The sequence below is a fragment of the Callithrix jacchus genome, chromosome 5 (genome assembly GCF_049354715.1).
Source record: "Callithrix jacchus isolate 240 chromosome 5, calJac240_pri, whole genome shotgun sequence".
Classification (NCBI taxonomy): domain Eukaryota; kingdom Metazoa; phylum Chordata; class Mammalia; order Primates; family Cebidae; genus Callithrix; species Callithrix jacchus.
In genome coordinates, this window is record NC_133506.1 from 52,850,006 (window position 1) to 52,866,139 (window position 16,134).

At 53.0% G+C, this 16,134-nt stretch overlaps 2 protein-coding genes and 1 long non-coding RNA gene across 4 annotated transcripts in view; 2 read left to right on the forward strand and 1 right to left on the reverse strand.

Moving 5' to 3' along the window:
- The window catches only part of BMP7 (bone morphogenetic protein 7), a 95,561-nt gene extending 92,878 nt beyond the window's left edge, over positions 1-2,683 (reverse strand). For both annotated transcript variants that reach the window (XM_035298991.3, XM_002747705.6), the window contains exon 1: positions 1,715-2,683. In XM_035298991.3, coding sequence (XP_035154882.1) covers positions 1,715-2,129 — 415 coding nt within the window. In that variant the 5' untranslated portion in view covers positions 2,130-2,683. The remainder of the gene's footprint in view (positions 1-1,714) is intronic.
- LOC144582865 (uncharacterized) lies at positions 1,176-10,635 on the forward strand. Its single transcript, XR_013536377.1, has 3 exons — positions 1,176-1,238; positions 7,962-8,016; positions 10,504-10,635. It is a non-coding gene; the product is annotated as an uncharacterized LOC144582865 (long non-coding RNA).
- On the forward strand, positions 1,690-3,365 carry LOC128931976 (uncharacterized). Its single transcript, XM_054255004.2, has one exon. The coding sequence runs from the start codon at positions 2,262-2,264 to the stop codon at positions 3,348-3,350; it is 1,089 nt and encodes a 362-aa protein (XP_054110979.2). The 5' UTR covers positions 1,690-2,261; the 3' UTR covers positions 3,351-3,365.
- Positions 10,636-16,134: the final 5,499 nt, after the last annotated feature.

Genomic DNA, 16,134 nt, shown 5'->3' on the forward strand with positions numbered 1-16,134 from the left:
AAGCCCCAGCTGTGCCCCTCTCTACCTCTCAGTAAAATCTCCCATTCCTGGTGTCTTCCTCCAGGAGGACACGATGATATACAAGCACGCAGGCAGCCCACTCATCTGCACCTTGCTGCTTTCCACCTCATACATCTTGGAGATTGTTCTAAATCAGGTCATATGCTGCTGCTTCCCTCTTAACTGGCTGCTTAGTGAAATTTAAACTTTCTTGAAGGTGTTTTGGTATCTAAAGCTCCCACCCCTCGCTCACTGAAGCTTGGGTCACCAGTTGAATTCGGTCATTATTAAATACAGACAATGGCCTCCCGGGAACTCCAGGGACCTTATCAGGAGGGGGAAGCTTGAAGGCAGATCAGCACTTCCCCGAGCCCCCAGTCCACGCCCCAGGTGCCCAGCCTGGGGCTTCAGTATCATTATTTCCATGTTGACAAAGGGCCCGTGGGTGTGAGTTTGCTGTCTTGACTTGGTTCGGGTTTTCGCAGCAAGCTACACAAGTAGAATGAAAGCGGCTCAGGAAACAGCGCTATCGGGGCGTGTTATCTCGGAAACCAAATATTTGATCATCAGTCCCGCAGCGCGCGGCCGGGGGTTAGTTTGAGCAAGTCTGGAGAACGTGCGCGCACAGATGGAGGGGGAGCTCTCAGGCCCTCGCCACAGCCCTAGCCTCGTGTCCCCGGGTCGTCGCAGCTTCAGTCGGAAACCGGGACCCCCAGCCGCCCCCGCGGCGTCTGCTGAGAGATCCCGCGCCACCCAATCTCCAAAACCCGTGGTTTGAGCGCCACACGTGATAAATGCTGAAAATGGATTCTGCCGGCCCGGGACCTATTATTAAATATCTAAAATAGAAAACTAGGGGCAGTGGCTCACGCCTGTAATCCCAGCACTTTGGGAGGTCGGGAGTTCAAGACTAGCCTGACCAACATGGCGAAACCCCGTTTCCACTAAAAATACAAAATCAGCCGGGCGTGTTGGCCCATGCCCGTCGGGAGGCTGAGGCCGGAGAATCGCTTGAACCCTGGTGGCGGAGGTTACAGTTAGCCGAGATCGCACCATTGCACTCCAGTCTGGGCAACAAGAGCGAAACTCCGTCTCAAAAAAAGAAAGAAAACTAGCAATGGCAGCGTTTCTTCCCCAGCTCCAGCTGAGAAAGAACAGGGCATCCGGCGGCCCGGGGAGGGGCCCCAAGGCGCTCAGAGCGCGCGGCACGCTAAGGCGGGCGCACCGCGAGGGGACAGGTAGGGCTTGTCTGGGGAAGGGAGTGCGACGCCCGCGATGCCAGGGCCAGAGGGGCTGAGAGGGGCCCAGGAAGGGCGGGAAGGCAGCCTCGCCGGGAAGGGCCCTTTACAGTCAGGTAGCGCGGGCTGCGCCGGCCCGGGACAGCTCACATGACCGAGCCCCGCGCTTTGAAATGAGCCGCGGCCCGCCAGGCGCCTGGGGCCCCAGAGATGCGGCCAGCGGCGTAACATGGAGGGGGTTTCAGAGGGTTCCTCCTTCCCAGTAACCCCCAAAGGCCCGCAGAGCCCAGCGCGCCCGACCTGGGGGCGCACACAGCTTGGGAGCCATAGGGCGGTGGGTGGGAGATCCTCGGGCGGGCACTGCGATTTCAGCCAAGAGCAGAAAGCTGGGCGGGCTGTACGGAAGAAGCAGCTCCCTCCCTCCCGGTCCCAAAGTGACCCGAACAGAGACGCGTACTCGCGCCTGCCTTACTCACCAAGGTTGACGAAGCTCATGACCATGTCGGCGTCGGTGAGGAAGTGGCTATCTTGCAGGCTGGCCAGAGGGGGGCCCTGGGTGCTGAAGACGGCCTTGTAGGGGTAGGAGAAGCCCTGGCCCGGCCCGCTGCCCTCCTCCACCGCCATGGCGTTGTACAGGTCCAGCATGAACATGGGCGCCGAGTTGTGCTTGCCCTGGAGGTGCGGGCGCGGGCGGTGGGGCAAGCCCAAGATGGAGAGGATCTCGCGCTGCATCTCCCGCCGCTCTTGGCTGCGGAGACGCCGGTGGATGAAGCTCGAGTGCACCTCGTTGTCCAGGCTGAAGTCGGCCAGGGCGGAGCGCAGCAAGAACAGGGGTGCCCAGAGCGCCACGAAGCTGTGCGGCGCCGCGGCGCGCAGCGAGCGCACGTGCATCGCGCCGGCTCTACGCGCGACCCGGGCTCCGGCCTCTGGGCCCGCACCGCCCCAGGTGGCAGAGGGGGCAGGCGGCTGTCCGCGCCGCTCCGTCACTTGCAGCAGACGTGCCCCGCTGCGCCCGCGCCAGACATGGCCCCTCCCCGGCCGGCCGCGCTCTGCTGGGACCCCCGCCCCCTGCTCGGTGCTGGCCCCGGGCCCCTAGTCCCGCACTCGCCCGGGCGCACCGCAGGGCTTGGAAAGCAGCCCCGGCGAGCGAGGAGGCGAGTGAGGAGGCGGGCGCGGGTGGGAGGAGCAGCCAGCAAACCTACGAGTCCAGAGAGTGAGCGCCGGGGAGGCAGCAAGAAGGCGGGCGGGCGGGCGAGCGCTCCTTCTTCCCGCTCCTCTCGTGCTACCGCCCTCGGGCGGCGGCGACCCACCCTCTTCCAATCTCTGGCTCGGAGAACAGGGTCTCCAGGACACTCTCCCAAGCCCTGGGCGCCCTGGATCGCACTAGAGGCCGCCTCAGGAGCCCCAGAGTGGTGCGCGCTGGGGCCTGGGCAGAGGAGGAGGAGGAGGAGGAGGAGGAGGAGGAGGAGGATGGACTTCCAGGGGCCCCTCCCGCGCCGGCGGCCTCCCACCTGCCCTCGGCCCCGCCCTCCCCACAGCTGTGCCCAATGGATTCATTCATTCCCTCTAGAGCGCTTGACAAATGTTTACCGACTGCCCACGGGGTGCCCAGAGCCTGGCGGGACTTCGCTGGGTTGCGGCGGGAGGAATCCCAGCCGGCCCTGCCCTCTTGGCACTCGCGGTCCGCACCAGGAAGGCAGCCAGAGCGGGACGGGGGGCTGCCGACCGCGATGGGAAAAGTTAGGGGAGCCCGGAGGTGGCGCAGAAATAGAAGGCTTCCTGGAAGCGGTGACCCTTGAGCCGGTCTTGCCCCTCTGTCCCGGTCTCCTTTTAAGCCGGGCACGCTGGCCCCTCCGCGCCTTCCTGAGCCAGTTGTCAGCTAGTCTCTGCGCTCGCCAGTCCTTGGGCCTGGACCTCTCCCCGATTACCACCCCCCGCCCCGCAGCGGGCGCCGCTTTCTCCTCCCAGAAACCTCCAAGACCTGCCAAGCTCAGGTCGCTTCCTCGCCTCACCCCACGCACATCTGAGTTATTTCCTGTCCTTTCTCTTGCTGTCTGGAATTACTGTTTGAGTTACCCGGTGCCTTCTTTATTGCCTTCTCACGCCCGCTAGACACCCAGTGCCCTGGGGCCGGGCTCTTATACGCGTAGTGCCTTGAACCCTGAACCGCGCAGCCACAGGGGCTGCACAATCAGGAGTTGTTGAGTGAATAAGTGAACTTCGTATGAGCCTCGGGGTTCTTCCCCACCTCCTCCTCTTTGGGGCCCTGTATCTTTCCAGCCACCCCTCAGCCTGAGACCAGGCACTCCAGCCCCACCACGGGGGCTTCCCATCAGCCTCCCCATAGCAGTGCATCCTCTTCCCCTCTGAGGGTCTGTGCCTGAGACCTCCCCACCAGCCTCCTCTCCTGCCTCTCCTCATCCATTCATTCTACAATCAATAAGGAGCCATGCACGTGGTCACAAGGGGTCCCCAGACCACTCAGAACCCACGGGTCCTGAGTGGGACCTGCCAGTGTGGGATCTCAAGGGAATTACTGCACCCAGAGTGGCAATGAGGGCATCAGGGTAAAATTTCATCCCTGTCTCCTTCCCCTCCTGGGGCTGGGTGAGAGAGTTCTTCCCCAGAGGGCCCTTGGGATGAACAAGGAAGGGCTGGGGTTGGGGAAGGGGGTTTTGTCTGGGAGGGGCTCTGGCTAAGCCTCAGTTGGGGCTGTCCTCCCTGGAGCAGGAGAGCTGGGGAAGAGAATTATGGTCTTCTACAGTTTTCTGGAGAAGTAGTTTGGCCAAGTGGCCCTCTGGGTCTCCCTTGGGGGCTTTTGGACAAGATGGCAGCCTGAGGGGCCACATGGGTGGAGAAAGGAGAGGCCAGAGGCCAGGAAACAAGCAGAAAAATGCCAGCCTGCAGGTAGGTCCTGGCCATTTACACACAGACCCCAGGCTGTGAGATGGAATAGGTCCTGAGCCCCCATGCCAGGGATGGGCCTCTGCCTACCCACCAGTCAAGGCCCTCCAACCACCCCCACCATCTGCTCTTCATCCATTCACTCTTTCCTTCAACAGACAAATGTGGAGCATAGGATATCAGGCAGGGGAGCTGTGGGGCCCGCAACCTGGACAGCTGTACAGGGCCCGCCCCCCGCTCTCAAGGGTCCTCACTTAGTTTCCTGCTCCAGGGTCACCATATGCAGTTCTAAATCACCTGTGAACAAAGTCTCCCATGCCTCATATTTATTTTGCACCTGGCCCAGATATTATTTGGCCAGTCCCGGGGCCAAGCACAGTGCTGGGTGGGAAGACACGGCAGTGAGCGAACGTGGCCACATGGCAGCCTCCATCAAGAAGCCAGCCTCCAAGTTCAGGAAGCAAAGCAAGAGCCTTAAATAAGATTTGGGGACTGAAGGGGAGGCAGGTCTTGTCCATCACTCTCCCTGGGAATGATTCAGAAGCCAGGCAGAGGAGGACATGCAGAAGGGAGAAGGAAGAGTGGGCATCATGTGTGCAGGAATCCTACCCCAGGGCCACCGGGGAAATTGCAGGAGTGCCACAGTCATCCAGGGTCCATCTGAGAGTGTGCAACTGGAGAACCTGGGTCATATCAGCCTGTGATAAGTGACAGGCAGTGTGGACGGTGGGGGGCAGATAAACAGGGTGAGGTGGTGGAGGGTGGGGAGGGCGCTTTTGGAGGAGATGCCACTGACCTGAGTCCTGAAAGACAAGAAAGAGACAGGGAAAGGCATCCCAGGTGAAGGAACAGCAAGTGCTTGAGCCCTGCAGAGCAGGGGACAGAAACCAGCCTCTGTCCTCAGCCCTGCCCACGCCTTCCAGCACTGGCTTGCCAGGGGCAGGCTATGCCACCTCCAGTGCCAGCAGAGAGAACGGAGGTCAATTTCTTCCACAGTCTGAAACAATAAGGAGCCAGAGCATCCCTGCTCTGAAGCAGCAGTCTCTGCTCTTTATCTACTCTCTAATCTTTTGGAGGGATCTTCATTAGCAGGTGAGGCTGGGGGCAGGGGAAGCAGGTCTTGGTGCTACAATTTACATATGAAACAACTGACCTGTTGAGTCTAAGCCAGGATTCTAGTTTACCCTTTTCGGTGCATCTCACCTGAGCCTATTCTGAGCCTGGCACACAGCAATTGCTCAATTAGTACCTGTTGAATGAATAATAATAAGCACAGCCTATACCTAAAGAGACCAGTTGACTGAGGGCTGACCGTGCAGGCACTGGTGCAGGTACCAAGCCTAGCTGTCTCCCAGATCCCTCACCCCAGCAACTCTTCCTCTGAGATGCCATCTTTTCTCATGCAAGATGAAGAGACAACATGCCCTTCATATCCAAGCCTCAAGAGATAAGGTTTCCTCTGAACTCCCACAACCCCCCATTTGGCCTTATCTTTCCTGTGATCCATGCTGGGGGAGGGGTGGGTCTTTCTTTTCCCTGTTTCCTCCCCCAGAGTCATCCCCAAGACTGCACCAGGCCCTCAGTAAATGCCGAATGAATGAAAACGAGCAAGCAAGAAATATTCGTCTGGGAGTGCATCCGATGCCAGTTTGGGAACTGAGGCCATCACCAGGAAAAGCTTTGAGATTGCAGAGGTCAAGTCTTGTGTGGAGGGGGCAGCCTGGGCCCTGGAGCCCGCCCAACCCCCATTCACACCCCAGCTCTGCCCTTCTAGCTGTGCACTATGGGCAAGGGACTTAACCTCTCTACACCTCAGTTCCCCTTCTGTAAAATGGCGGGACTGATAGCGCCTGTCTCTGGGATGGCTGTGAGGTTTGAGAAGTTAATTCATGGAAAGGGCTTTGCAAATACCTGGGGCACAGAGAAAACCCTTGATAAATGTTATTATGTTACCATCTGGATGAAACAGAAAATATGGTAGTAGGAAATTCTCCTAAGTTACAAAATAACAACAAAACTTTTCATGATGATCTGCTTTTTGACTCAGCAGAAAAAAGCAAATGTATCCTGACTCTGAGAGCGAGAGCAAAAGTACTGGAGCAAAAGAGGGAGTGAAGTGGGAGGGGACATTCGAGATGAAAGGGTCATCCCTGCATTCCGATCCTGGATCCTCACATTGTGCCCAGCTCCATCGCAGGCCAGCCAGGGCTTAGGGATTTCCCTGGGGCCTATCTCATTTCCCTAGCAGCTAGCCCCCAACCCACACACCCCTAGTTGTGGTTCCCCTGGCCAGGGCACCCAGCACTGGGCTCCAGGACGGTAATCCGATCTGCCCCAGTCTGCTCCACACCTGGGGCCGCCTTTGCCTGGATGAAAGACGGCCTGGAATTGTGAGGGGTGTTATTGTGTCGGGTGGCCCTGGCCCAGTGTCCACTCCCCTCGCCTGCTGGCCTCCCCGAGCTGGGCCAGGAGTTTCATTTCCTAAATCATCAGTCACATCTTGCTGAAGTGATTTTGACCAAGTCAGCATGTCTCTCCAAGGCAGTGAAAAGAAGAAAAGAATTGTGCTGACACACACGTTGTTCAGTGAGGTGGGGACCTCATCTTCATCTGCAGAACTCTTCCACCATCTGCCCTAGAGGAAGCGCAGCAGGCCCAGGGGCTCCCTTTAGGCTGCTCTCTCTGTCCACACCACCTGGCTAAGGCCAGATGATCTGGATCTCCAACCCCAGCAAGATATAGAGGGCCAACTGCAGCCTTGTGCGCAGGCTCGAAAATCCTTGTGTGAAAAGAGGTGGACTCTGCAGAGGAAATTATTAGAGCGCACCTGTAGTGAAATTTTGTCTCCCATGAAGATCTCTCATTGCACGGGAGGCTTGGACTTCTCATGCTTGCCCACTCTGAGATTTTCTTTGCACAACTTTAAAAGCAGCAGAATAAGAGACTAACCTTCCATGAATCTCAAGTACACATGGCGGTGGCCACAGTTCCAAATGGAAAACACAGACAGACACACGCACTCTAGAGAAAGCTGATAGCATGCAGGACTCCTAGGATCTGGAAGCCAGCTAGTGGGAAGCTGTGGTTTTGTTTATTATTGTCAGGACTGTTATTTCTTCCTTGATTAGAGGAAGTCTGGTTTGGTTTTGAGCACTAACTGTCCTTGGTTCAGCTTTATGGGTAGCCCTTTCCTCCTTTCAAAATGTGACAGGGAGTGGCCTGCCTATCACCTGTTGCAAACACTTGGCTCTGCCAGACACCTGCTAAGCCTGCACTGCCTGAGTCCACATCACCGGCATCTCCTCAATGCTTGGAGAGGCTAGTTCTGCTCCTCAGATTGCAGAGAAGGAGGACCGACGATCTGACAGTAACTTGCCCAAAGTCAGAAAGCCAATCCGTAATGGAGCCAGGATCCAAAGCCACATCCGTCTACACAACCCAGGCCTTTAAGCATCAGTGCATGTTTAGTGACCTGGGAGCAGCCCCTTTCTTCCTTGTTTTAACCTAAAGCAACACTTCCCCAACCCAACTGTGCACTTGAATCCCCTGGGGGTCTGTTAGAACATAGATTTCCACACAGCCAGTCTGAGTGGGCTGAAATTCTGCACTTCTAACCAGTTCCCAGCGGCTCGGAGGCTGTGGTCTTCAGGCTATATATTGAGGATCGAGGCTTTAGATTTCTGAAGTTATAGCTAACAAGTTGGAGCTTCAAATTAAAAAAACTTCAGTATCTGTGATTCCAGGTGTCTTTTTAAATTAACTTATTACTTCTCCCAACTACATTATATGATTATTATTTTTATTATCCCCATTTCACAGATAAGGAAATTGAGGCTCAAATACTTGAGGGAATCTACCCGAAGCCACATGGATGGTGAGTGAATGATAAAATCAGAATTCTGACACAGGCTATCTTGTTCCAGGTCCTGAGTGCTTAGACACCGAGGAACACCAAAGCACAGGGTTTGTCTTAGGCCTGTACGGACTTCCCAGTGCCCAGACCTCAGTGTTGGAGAAACATACCTCTAAGACCCTCTTCAATTCCTCCTTTATTGCAGAAGTCAAGCACTCAAAAGCTAGCAGGCACCAGCCAGGTAACATACATACAGAGATGTAATGTGAGGGTCAAGGAATAATTTATTCCTCTTAATTCAGTGATTCTTCCGCCTTAGCCTCCCAAGTAGCTGGGATTACAGGTGTGCACCACCATACCTGCTAATTTTTGTATTTTTAGTAGAGACAAGATTACACCATGTTGGCCAGGCTGGTCTTGCACTCCTGGCCTCAAACAATCCACCCACCTTGGCCTCCCAAAGTGCTAGGATTACAGGTGTAAGCCACTGTGCCTTGCCAAGGTTTCCTCTGTTTTCCTCAGTACAAAAGCCCCTTCTCCACGATCAGTCCCTGTATATCAGGTTGGAATATTCTCTCCTCTAAAATTCAGAGTGGGCATATGACCCAGCCTGGCCAACCGAGAAGCACATGTGATAGGTTCAGTGAAGGTCATGGCCAATGAGATTCAACTTTAGAACTTTTGCTGAAACTACTGGGAAAAAGGGGTCTCTCCTCCCTCTGTGGTTGCTAGGTCAGGGACTGTTGCTGGCAGTCATCTTCCCTCCCTTCAGGGTCAGCCTGCCTGTGAGAGAAGCCACGGGACAGCAAAACAAGAGGAGGCAGGAGACTGACAGCATCAGTGAGCCCCTGGAGCCCACTATCCCTGAAGCCAGCCCCAGCCAGGACTGTTCAGTTTAAGCTATTGTGTACTGAGTTTTCCATCAGTTACAATAAAAGTCCTACAGACATGTGGTTCCATTCCTTCATGTTGAGGATAGAGAAATTGACATCCACAGAGAAACTGTTGGACCCAAAGTCTTGCAGTGAATTAGCACAGAGCTGGGATTAGACTGGCTCCCAGAGTCCTGGGAACTCCCCACCACCCCACATCGTGCTTCTCTCCATCTCTGTTCTTTTCTTCCTTCTCTCCCCTCCTTCGCTGTGTTCTGCTCATTTAAAAAATTGTATTCTTTCTTTTACTTCGAGTTTTATCTTTATTGCCTCCCCCTGGGTAAACCATTACTCTAAATATAACAGGTTAGTCCCAACTCATGTAAAAAGATGGTATGGGAAGATGAACAGATGTGAGCTCATCTTACATATGATGCAACAACTAATGAGAGCTAGCAGGAAAGGCACAGCTATCTGATGCCCAAGCTTTGCAGATTAGCTCTAGTCTTTGAATCACCCTGAAATTAGATGCAGTATCTCCCATTTCACAGATGAAGATATGGAGGCACAGGGGTCAAAGGGCTTGGCCAAGACACATGACTAACGAATGACAAAGCCAGCATTCAAACTTGAGTGACCCAATTCTGATCCCGTTTTTCCCAGCCAGCCCTTGTAAAACCAGGCTGACATTTTTATTTCCAGAGTTCACATGACAATCAACTACTAAGTTGAGTTGCCAGATTTGGCAAATAAAAATATAGGATATCCAGTTAAATTTGAATTTCAGATAAACAAACACTCAATTTTTTAGAATAACTATACCCCCAAATTGCATGGGACATGCTTATACTAAGAATGAGCCTTTATTTATCTGAAATGCTAACTTAACCTCTAATCCTGTATTTTATCTGACAATTCTAAACTAAGAGACTTTTATGCATAAAGCAAGAAGCATCCACTGAGTCCTTGGTTCTACAAAAGCCTCAGGGCCTTTGCACTTGCTGTACCATTTGCCAGGAAGGCTGTTGCTGATATTCACCTCCTTCACCTCCTCTGGGTCTCTGCTCAAATATTTCACCATTGAAGCCTTTTCTTAACCATCTGCCAGAAGCAACCCACATTTTCTTTTTATCTTAGCACCACCACCTGAGATACAATAGTTACCTGTTTATTTGTTCACTGTGTCTCTCCTGCCATGGAAATGTGGGTGTGTGTTTTGCTCTGATTTGTTTACTACCATGAATAGAGCCCAAAACCATGTCCCGTATGTAGCTGATACTCAGTGAATATTTGCTGAATGAGTGAATAAACTCATTCCCTCACTCTGGGAGCACATCTTGGTTTCTGTCTGGAATACTGCCTGACTCGGAATTGTCACTCACATTCTGTCACCTGCTGAGTGGCAGGGCAGCGGGCATGCCCCTGAGCTCCCCACTCCTTGGACCAGGCTCATCACACATCCCAGAGTCACTGGGAGATCAGGTGACAAAACAGCCTTGAGAGTCAGTTGCTAACTTGCAGGAGCATGTGTGCAAGCATTCCAGTGTGCTTTTCTCTTCTCCTTCAACCACTCGTGCCCCAGACAACAGCCTTGGAACACAAACCCTAAAAAGCAACTTTTTCCATTTTGATCTAGTGTCCAGAGCATATGCAAGCTCCTCCGACCCCCAGCATCACTGCAGACGGTGGCATCAAGCACTTCCACGCCCGAGGGAAGGACAGCACATCAACAGACATCAGTACCAACAACGGCCAGCAGTCTAGGCATCCAGTCTAGTCACCTGCATCACTCCATTTCATCCTCCCAACTCTTTTAAAACGGATATTTTTGTACCCATTTTGCAGGTGGGGAAACTGGGGCTCAGATTAATCCGTTCCACTGCCGGAAGACAATGGAACCATGTTTGAACTCAGCCTGATAGAAATCTCTGAGCCCATTTCCTCACCTGTAAAGTAGGTGTAATAATAGTGCTGCCTGGCCAGGCGCGGTGGCTCACACCTGTAATCCCAGCACTTTGGGAGGCCGAGGCAGGTGGATCACCTGAGGTCAGGAGTTCAAGACCAGCCTGACCAACATGGCAAAACCCTGTCTCTACTAAAAATACAAAATTAGCTGGGCGTGGTGGCGCGTGCCTGTAATCCCAGCTACCCGGGAGGCTGAGGCGGAAGAACTGCTTGAACCCAGGAGGCAGGGGTTGCAGTGAGCCAAGATCACGCCATTGCACTCCAGCCTGGGCAACAAGAGGAAAACTCCATCTCAAAAGTAAATAAATAAATAAATAAAATAATAGTGCCGCCTTGTTGGGATGTTGTGGGGACAAAATGAGACATCGCGTGTGAAGTACTTGCATGGGTCCAGGCAGGCTGCACACACAGGTGGCACCACAGGCAACCTTGCCCCCTCCCCAGCCAGAAATAATCAGGCTAGAGGATGTCATGTGAAGGCCATTATTCCAAGCTGCCAAGAGTGACCAATGTCATGGCTTGAGGCAAGACAACTATCCAGATTTATCAGATTCACTTCCTTGGCTATTTGAAGTATGATATCCAGAGAAAATGAGGTTTTAGGAGTGAGGCCAGGTCAAGAGGTAGAAAGTGAAGCCAGTGTGGCCATAATGGGTGGTGAGCCAGCTGGCCTTATAAAGGAGCTCAGGCCACGCTGGGATCCACATTCCCATTCTTGCGTTTCAGAATGGTGACCTTGGAGTTGTGCAGTACACACTCTCTACTGTACCCAGTAGCCCTTAATATTGATTCATTCATTGATTCATTCACATATATATTGATTTATTCCCACCATGTGACAGTCTTTCAGCCCATGAGGCAGCAGCAGTGGAAGGAAATTGAAGACTTCTCACACAGGTATTTTAGTTAGGGGAGATGGCCAAGAAGCAGGAGTGACTGACAAGTACCAAGAAAAAGAAAGCCCAAGGACAGGCTGAGAGCAGAGGGTGGAGAGGCTTCTCTGAGGAGGGGCGCTCTCCAAAGCCAGGCCTAGAGGAGCAGGGGGCAGGGGACTGCCAGTAGAGGCAACTGTGGGTAGAAAGACCCTCTGGTGATCCACAAGAGCATCAGGGATGCTTGGCTTCAGAAACACCCCCTAACTCCAGCTTTTCCTGGAGCTGATGGTTCCCTGTGCCCAGGTCCCCAGACACAGGTGTCTTTGATTCCAACACATTCCTTGGGGTGGCTCGAGTCGGTGCCCAATTCTCACAGCCCAAGGAACTCTGACCCAACTTCCATCTGAGGCCCCTATCCTGAACAGAGTCCAGACAGGGACATTGCTGTCCCTGGTCTGTTCTCCTAGTCCAAGGCTCAGTGACCCTCCTCAGCCAGACTTCTGCCCCACCCATCTCTGCTCCCAACAAGCTCCCAGTGAGCTGTCTGCATCTGCAACCAGGAAACACCATGCTCCCAGACATCAAAGAGTTTGCAAAAGACTGTGGTCCCTTCAGACCCAGACCATTTCCTGCTTAGGTTCCAAGTCCAGGGATGTTTCTTTAGGGCTCCAGTGAAGGGTAGAAGCTGCCCTACATCTCAAGCCACTGACACCTCCCTTCCCTGGGCCCCACTGTAATCCGTGGCTCCTTACAGCCCTGCACTTCTCTTGCTCTGTAGCCCTGATTTTGTTTCTTTGGGGCAATATTCTTTCATTCCCAGACACCATGTAGGAATTCTGGGGTGGCGGGGGAAGGGGTGGGAACTGGAGAAACAAAAGGACAATTTGCAGGGTTTGAAGCCTCGTTAGAACCAGAAAATTCAATTTACACACATTTGGTTCTTTCATTTCCATTTTTTTTTTTTTAGACAGAGTTTCACTCTTGTTACCCAGGCTGGAGTGCAATGGCGCGATCTTGGCTCACCGCAACCTCCGCCTCCTGAGTTCAGGCAATTCTCCTGCCTCAGCCTCCTGAGTAGCTGGGATTACAGGCACGCACCACCATGCCCAGCTAATTTTTTTTATTTTTAGTAGAGATGGGGTTTTACCATGTTGACCAGGATGGTCTCGATCTCTTGACCTCGTGATCCACCCGCCTCGGCCTCCCATAGTGCTGGGATAATAGGTGTGAGCCACTGCGCCCGGCCTTCATTTCCATTTTTTTAAGGAGAGAAACAAATCAATCTAGTGTGGACATTTTGAGGCCTTTGCTTGGAGGTCCAAGGCAGTTGTGACTTCAGAAAGCCTTCTTGGCGTTAAGCAACAAACAGGCTGAGCAGATAAAACTACCCTGTGTTTAAAAAGCAGGCCTGTCTCCCAGGCAGAATTTTCATAGATAAAACAACAGAACATGACTCAAAAAAGTCATGTTGTGAAAACAGCTCCTCGTAGACACATACTTCCCTGCTCAAGAGCTCAGTTCTGCAGCAGCACAGGAACGTCTGCTCTAGATAGTCTCTGTCTGGCTTCAGGGAGCCACTTCGAAGCCACGATTTCCAGAGGAGATTTGTGTTGCAAATATCACCTCCACCCCTTCAACTGCGTGGAGGTGCCCCTCTCTTTCTCCTGTTCATCAAAATGTTTCACATGTTGTGGGGAAAATGACTTTCTGTCAAGGTAGTTTAAGAAATGATGGGCTCCAGAAAGGGAAACCCATTTCTTCACTGAGGGACTTCTCGGTCTTTAATTAGGGAGGAGAGGGTGGAGAGTTTCCTGAGCTGTTATATCAAGCCAGAGGTGTATCATACGCAAGTGTCAGAAACCCAATCCAAAACGGCTCAGGACCCAACTCAGAGTGATGTCCCTAACAGGGAAGCTCGAGCAATGTTGTGCCCTGGGGCTCATGGAGTGATCTCTGCCTCTGTGGCTTTGTATCTCTCTGTCTCTATCTTTTAATTTGGCATCTATCTGAATGCTGGCTTCATTATTTCCTACCACAGAGAGGCCTCCTCTGCATTACCACATGTCACAGCCAGCCAGTGACCCTGGGAAGAGGTAGAGAGCCTCGTGCTCCCAGGAGAGGATGTCCAGGTCTTGGCTCACCTTGCATACCAGCAATGGCAGATGGAGAACGGAGCACCTGGATTTCACAGCCTTGCCTGCTCACCTCTGAGTCAGGGTGGAGATCAGGGTACTAGATCAGCCCCACTAGAGACCCATAGCGTAGGGCAGGCGCCATTTCCCCAAAGCAGGGGGACGCTGTCACGTGAATCCAGGGACACCGGGCCTGAATCCAGGAGGGGACACTGAACCCATGAAAGGACACCAGGACCAAATTTGGCCGGGTGCAATGGCTCATGCCTATCCCAGCACTTTGGGAGGCAGAGGCAGGTGGATCACCTGAGGTAAGGAGTTTGAGACCAGCCTGACCAACATGGTAAAATCCTGTCTCCAGCCTGACCAACATGATGAAATCCTGTCTCTACTTATTAGCTGGGCATGGTGGCAGGTGTCTATAATCCCAGCTCCTCGAGAGGCTGAGGCAGGAGAATCATCTGACCACTGGAGGCAGTGGTTGCAGTGAGCCCAGATTGTGCCATTGCATTCCAGCTGGGGCAAGAAGAGCAAAACTCGGAAGGAAGGAAGGAAGGAAGGAAGGAAGGAAGGAAGGAAGGAAGGAAGGAAGGAAGGAAGGAAGGAAGGAAGGAAGGAAGGAAGGGCGAAAGAGAAAAGAAAGAGAGAAAGAGAAAGGAAAGAAGAAAGGGAGGGAGAGAGGGAGGGAGGGCAGAAGGAAGGAAGGAGAAAGAGAAAGAAAGAGAAAAGAGAGAAAGGTAAGAAAGAAAAAAGGAAGGGAGGGGGAGGGAGGAGGGAGGGAGGAAGGAAGGAAGGAAGAAGGAAGGAAGGAGGAAGGAAAAAGGAAGGAAGGAAGGAAGGAGAGAAGGAAGGAAAAGAAAACCAAATTTGATTAAAACAAAACAAACCCTTGATGGCTGAGCACCCAGCTGAGCTGGGTTTCTGCAGAGACAGAGGCCCTGGGGAGCAGATGCTAAGCCCCACAACCGCCTCTCTGCCTCTGAATTTCTGTGCTGGCATGGGTGCAGGCCATTAGCACTGGGCGCCATGTGCCCATTGCTTTGTGAGCTCCCAGAGGACGTGCCGCATATGCTGTTTTGTATTTTCTGTGTATAGCACAGGACTCTTCATACAGTCAGTGCCCAATGAATACCTGACAGATATAGAGGAGCTCACAGGGCCCCTGCACTTTTTCTGTCGTGGCCTAACTCAGTCCAGTGTGGTTCCTGACTTCTTATCCACCTCCGACATGAGAACGCTCCTGCCCTCTGTGTTAGCACCTGAAGGGTAGCGGGATGTGAGACTCAGCTGCTCAAGCAGGGAGTGGCTGTCACGCCGCTGGTTTTGCTTGTATGTTGGTTTTTGTGTCCCTGTTTTTGTTCCTGCTTTGAATTTTAAACTCCTTTTGTCTGCTTTTTGAATAGATTCTTCTAGGGGTTCATTCTGTTCCCTTGCAGTGATTAATGAGTTTTACCATGCGCCAGACATTGTTCTGAGAATGGCGCGTAGAGCAGTGAACATCACGGCCCAAACTTCTCGGCTCATGGGGGTTCACCCAGGAACACAGAGCAGGGGTGCAGGGGGTACAAGGATGCCACTTTAGCCATAGTGATCAGGAAAAGCCCTGTATCTGCACTCACATCACTGGGAAGAAGCATTTTTTTTCCATGGCAGGATCTCACTCTGTTGCCCAGGTTGGAGTGCAGTGCTGCAACCTCGGCTCACTGCAACTGCTGCCTCCCGGGTTCAAGGAAGTCTCCTGCCTTCGTCTCCCAAGTAGCTGGGACTGTAGGCACCTGCCACCACGCCCGGATAATTTTTTTTTTTTTTTTGTATTTAAGTAGAGACGGGGTTTCACCATGTTGCCCATTCTTGATCAAGGGAATGGCAAGGGCGAAGGTTCTGGGTCAGGGCCTGCTCCAGTGTTTTCAGAAGAGAAAGAGTCCTTGTGACTAGAGCATTTGTGAGCAAAGCGGGGCTGCTGGCAGCTTTTCTTAGAGATTGATCACTGCCCCCAAAACGAAGGGCCTTGAACACCATCGCAGCAGACAGACCCTGAGGTGGTCCCTAATGAGTTCCACCTCCTGGTGTTCCCGCCTGGGTCCTCCCTTCCCTCATTGTGGGCAGGACCTGTGATTTACTTCTAACTGACAGAATACAGCAAAGGTGATGGATGTCACTTACTTGGTTACAGATGGTAGCAGGCAGTTGTGACTTCTGTATCATCTGCCCACTCACTGCCCTGTCGGCTTTGGTGACACCAGCGCAAAGCACTGAGGACAGGCTCTGGCCAACAGGCCGCAAAGAACTGTGAGC

What these genes read in the sequence shown, in the direction of transcription:
- LOC128931976 (XM_054255004.2), top strand. Translation starts at nt 2,262, where the DNA reads ATGGCCCCTCCCCGGCCGGCCGCGCTCTGCTGGGACCCCCGCCCCCTG.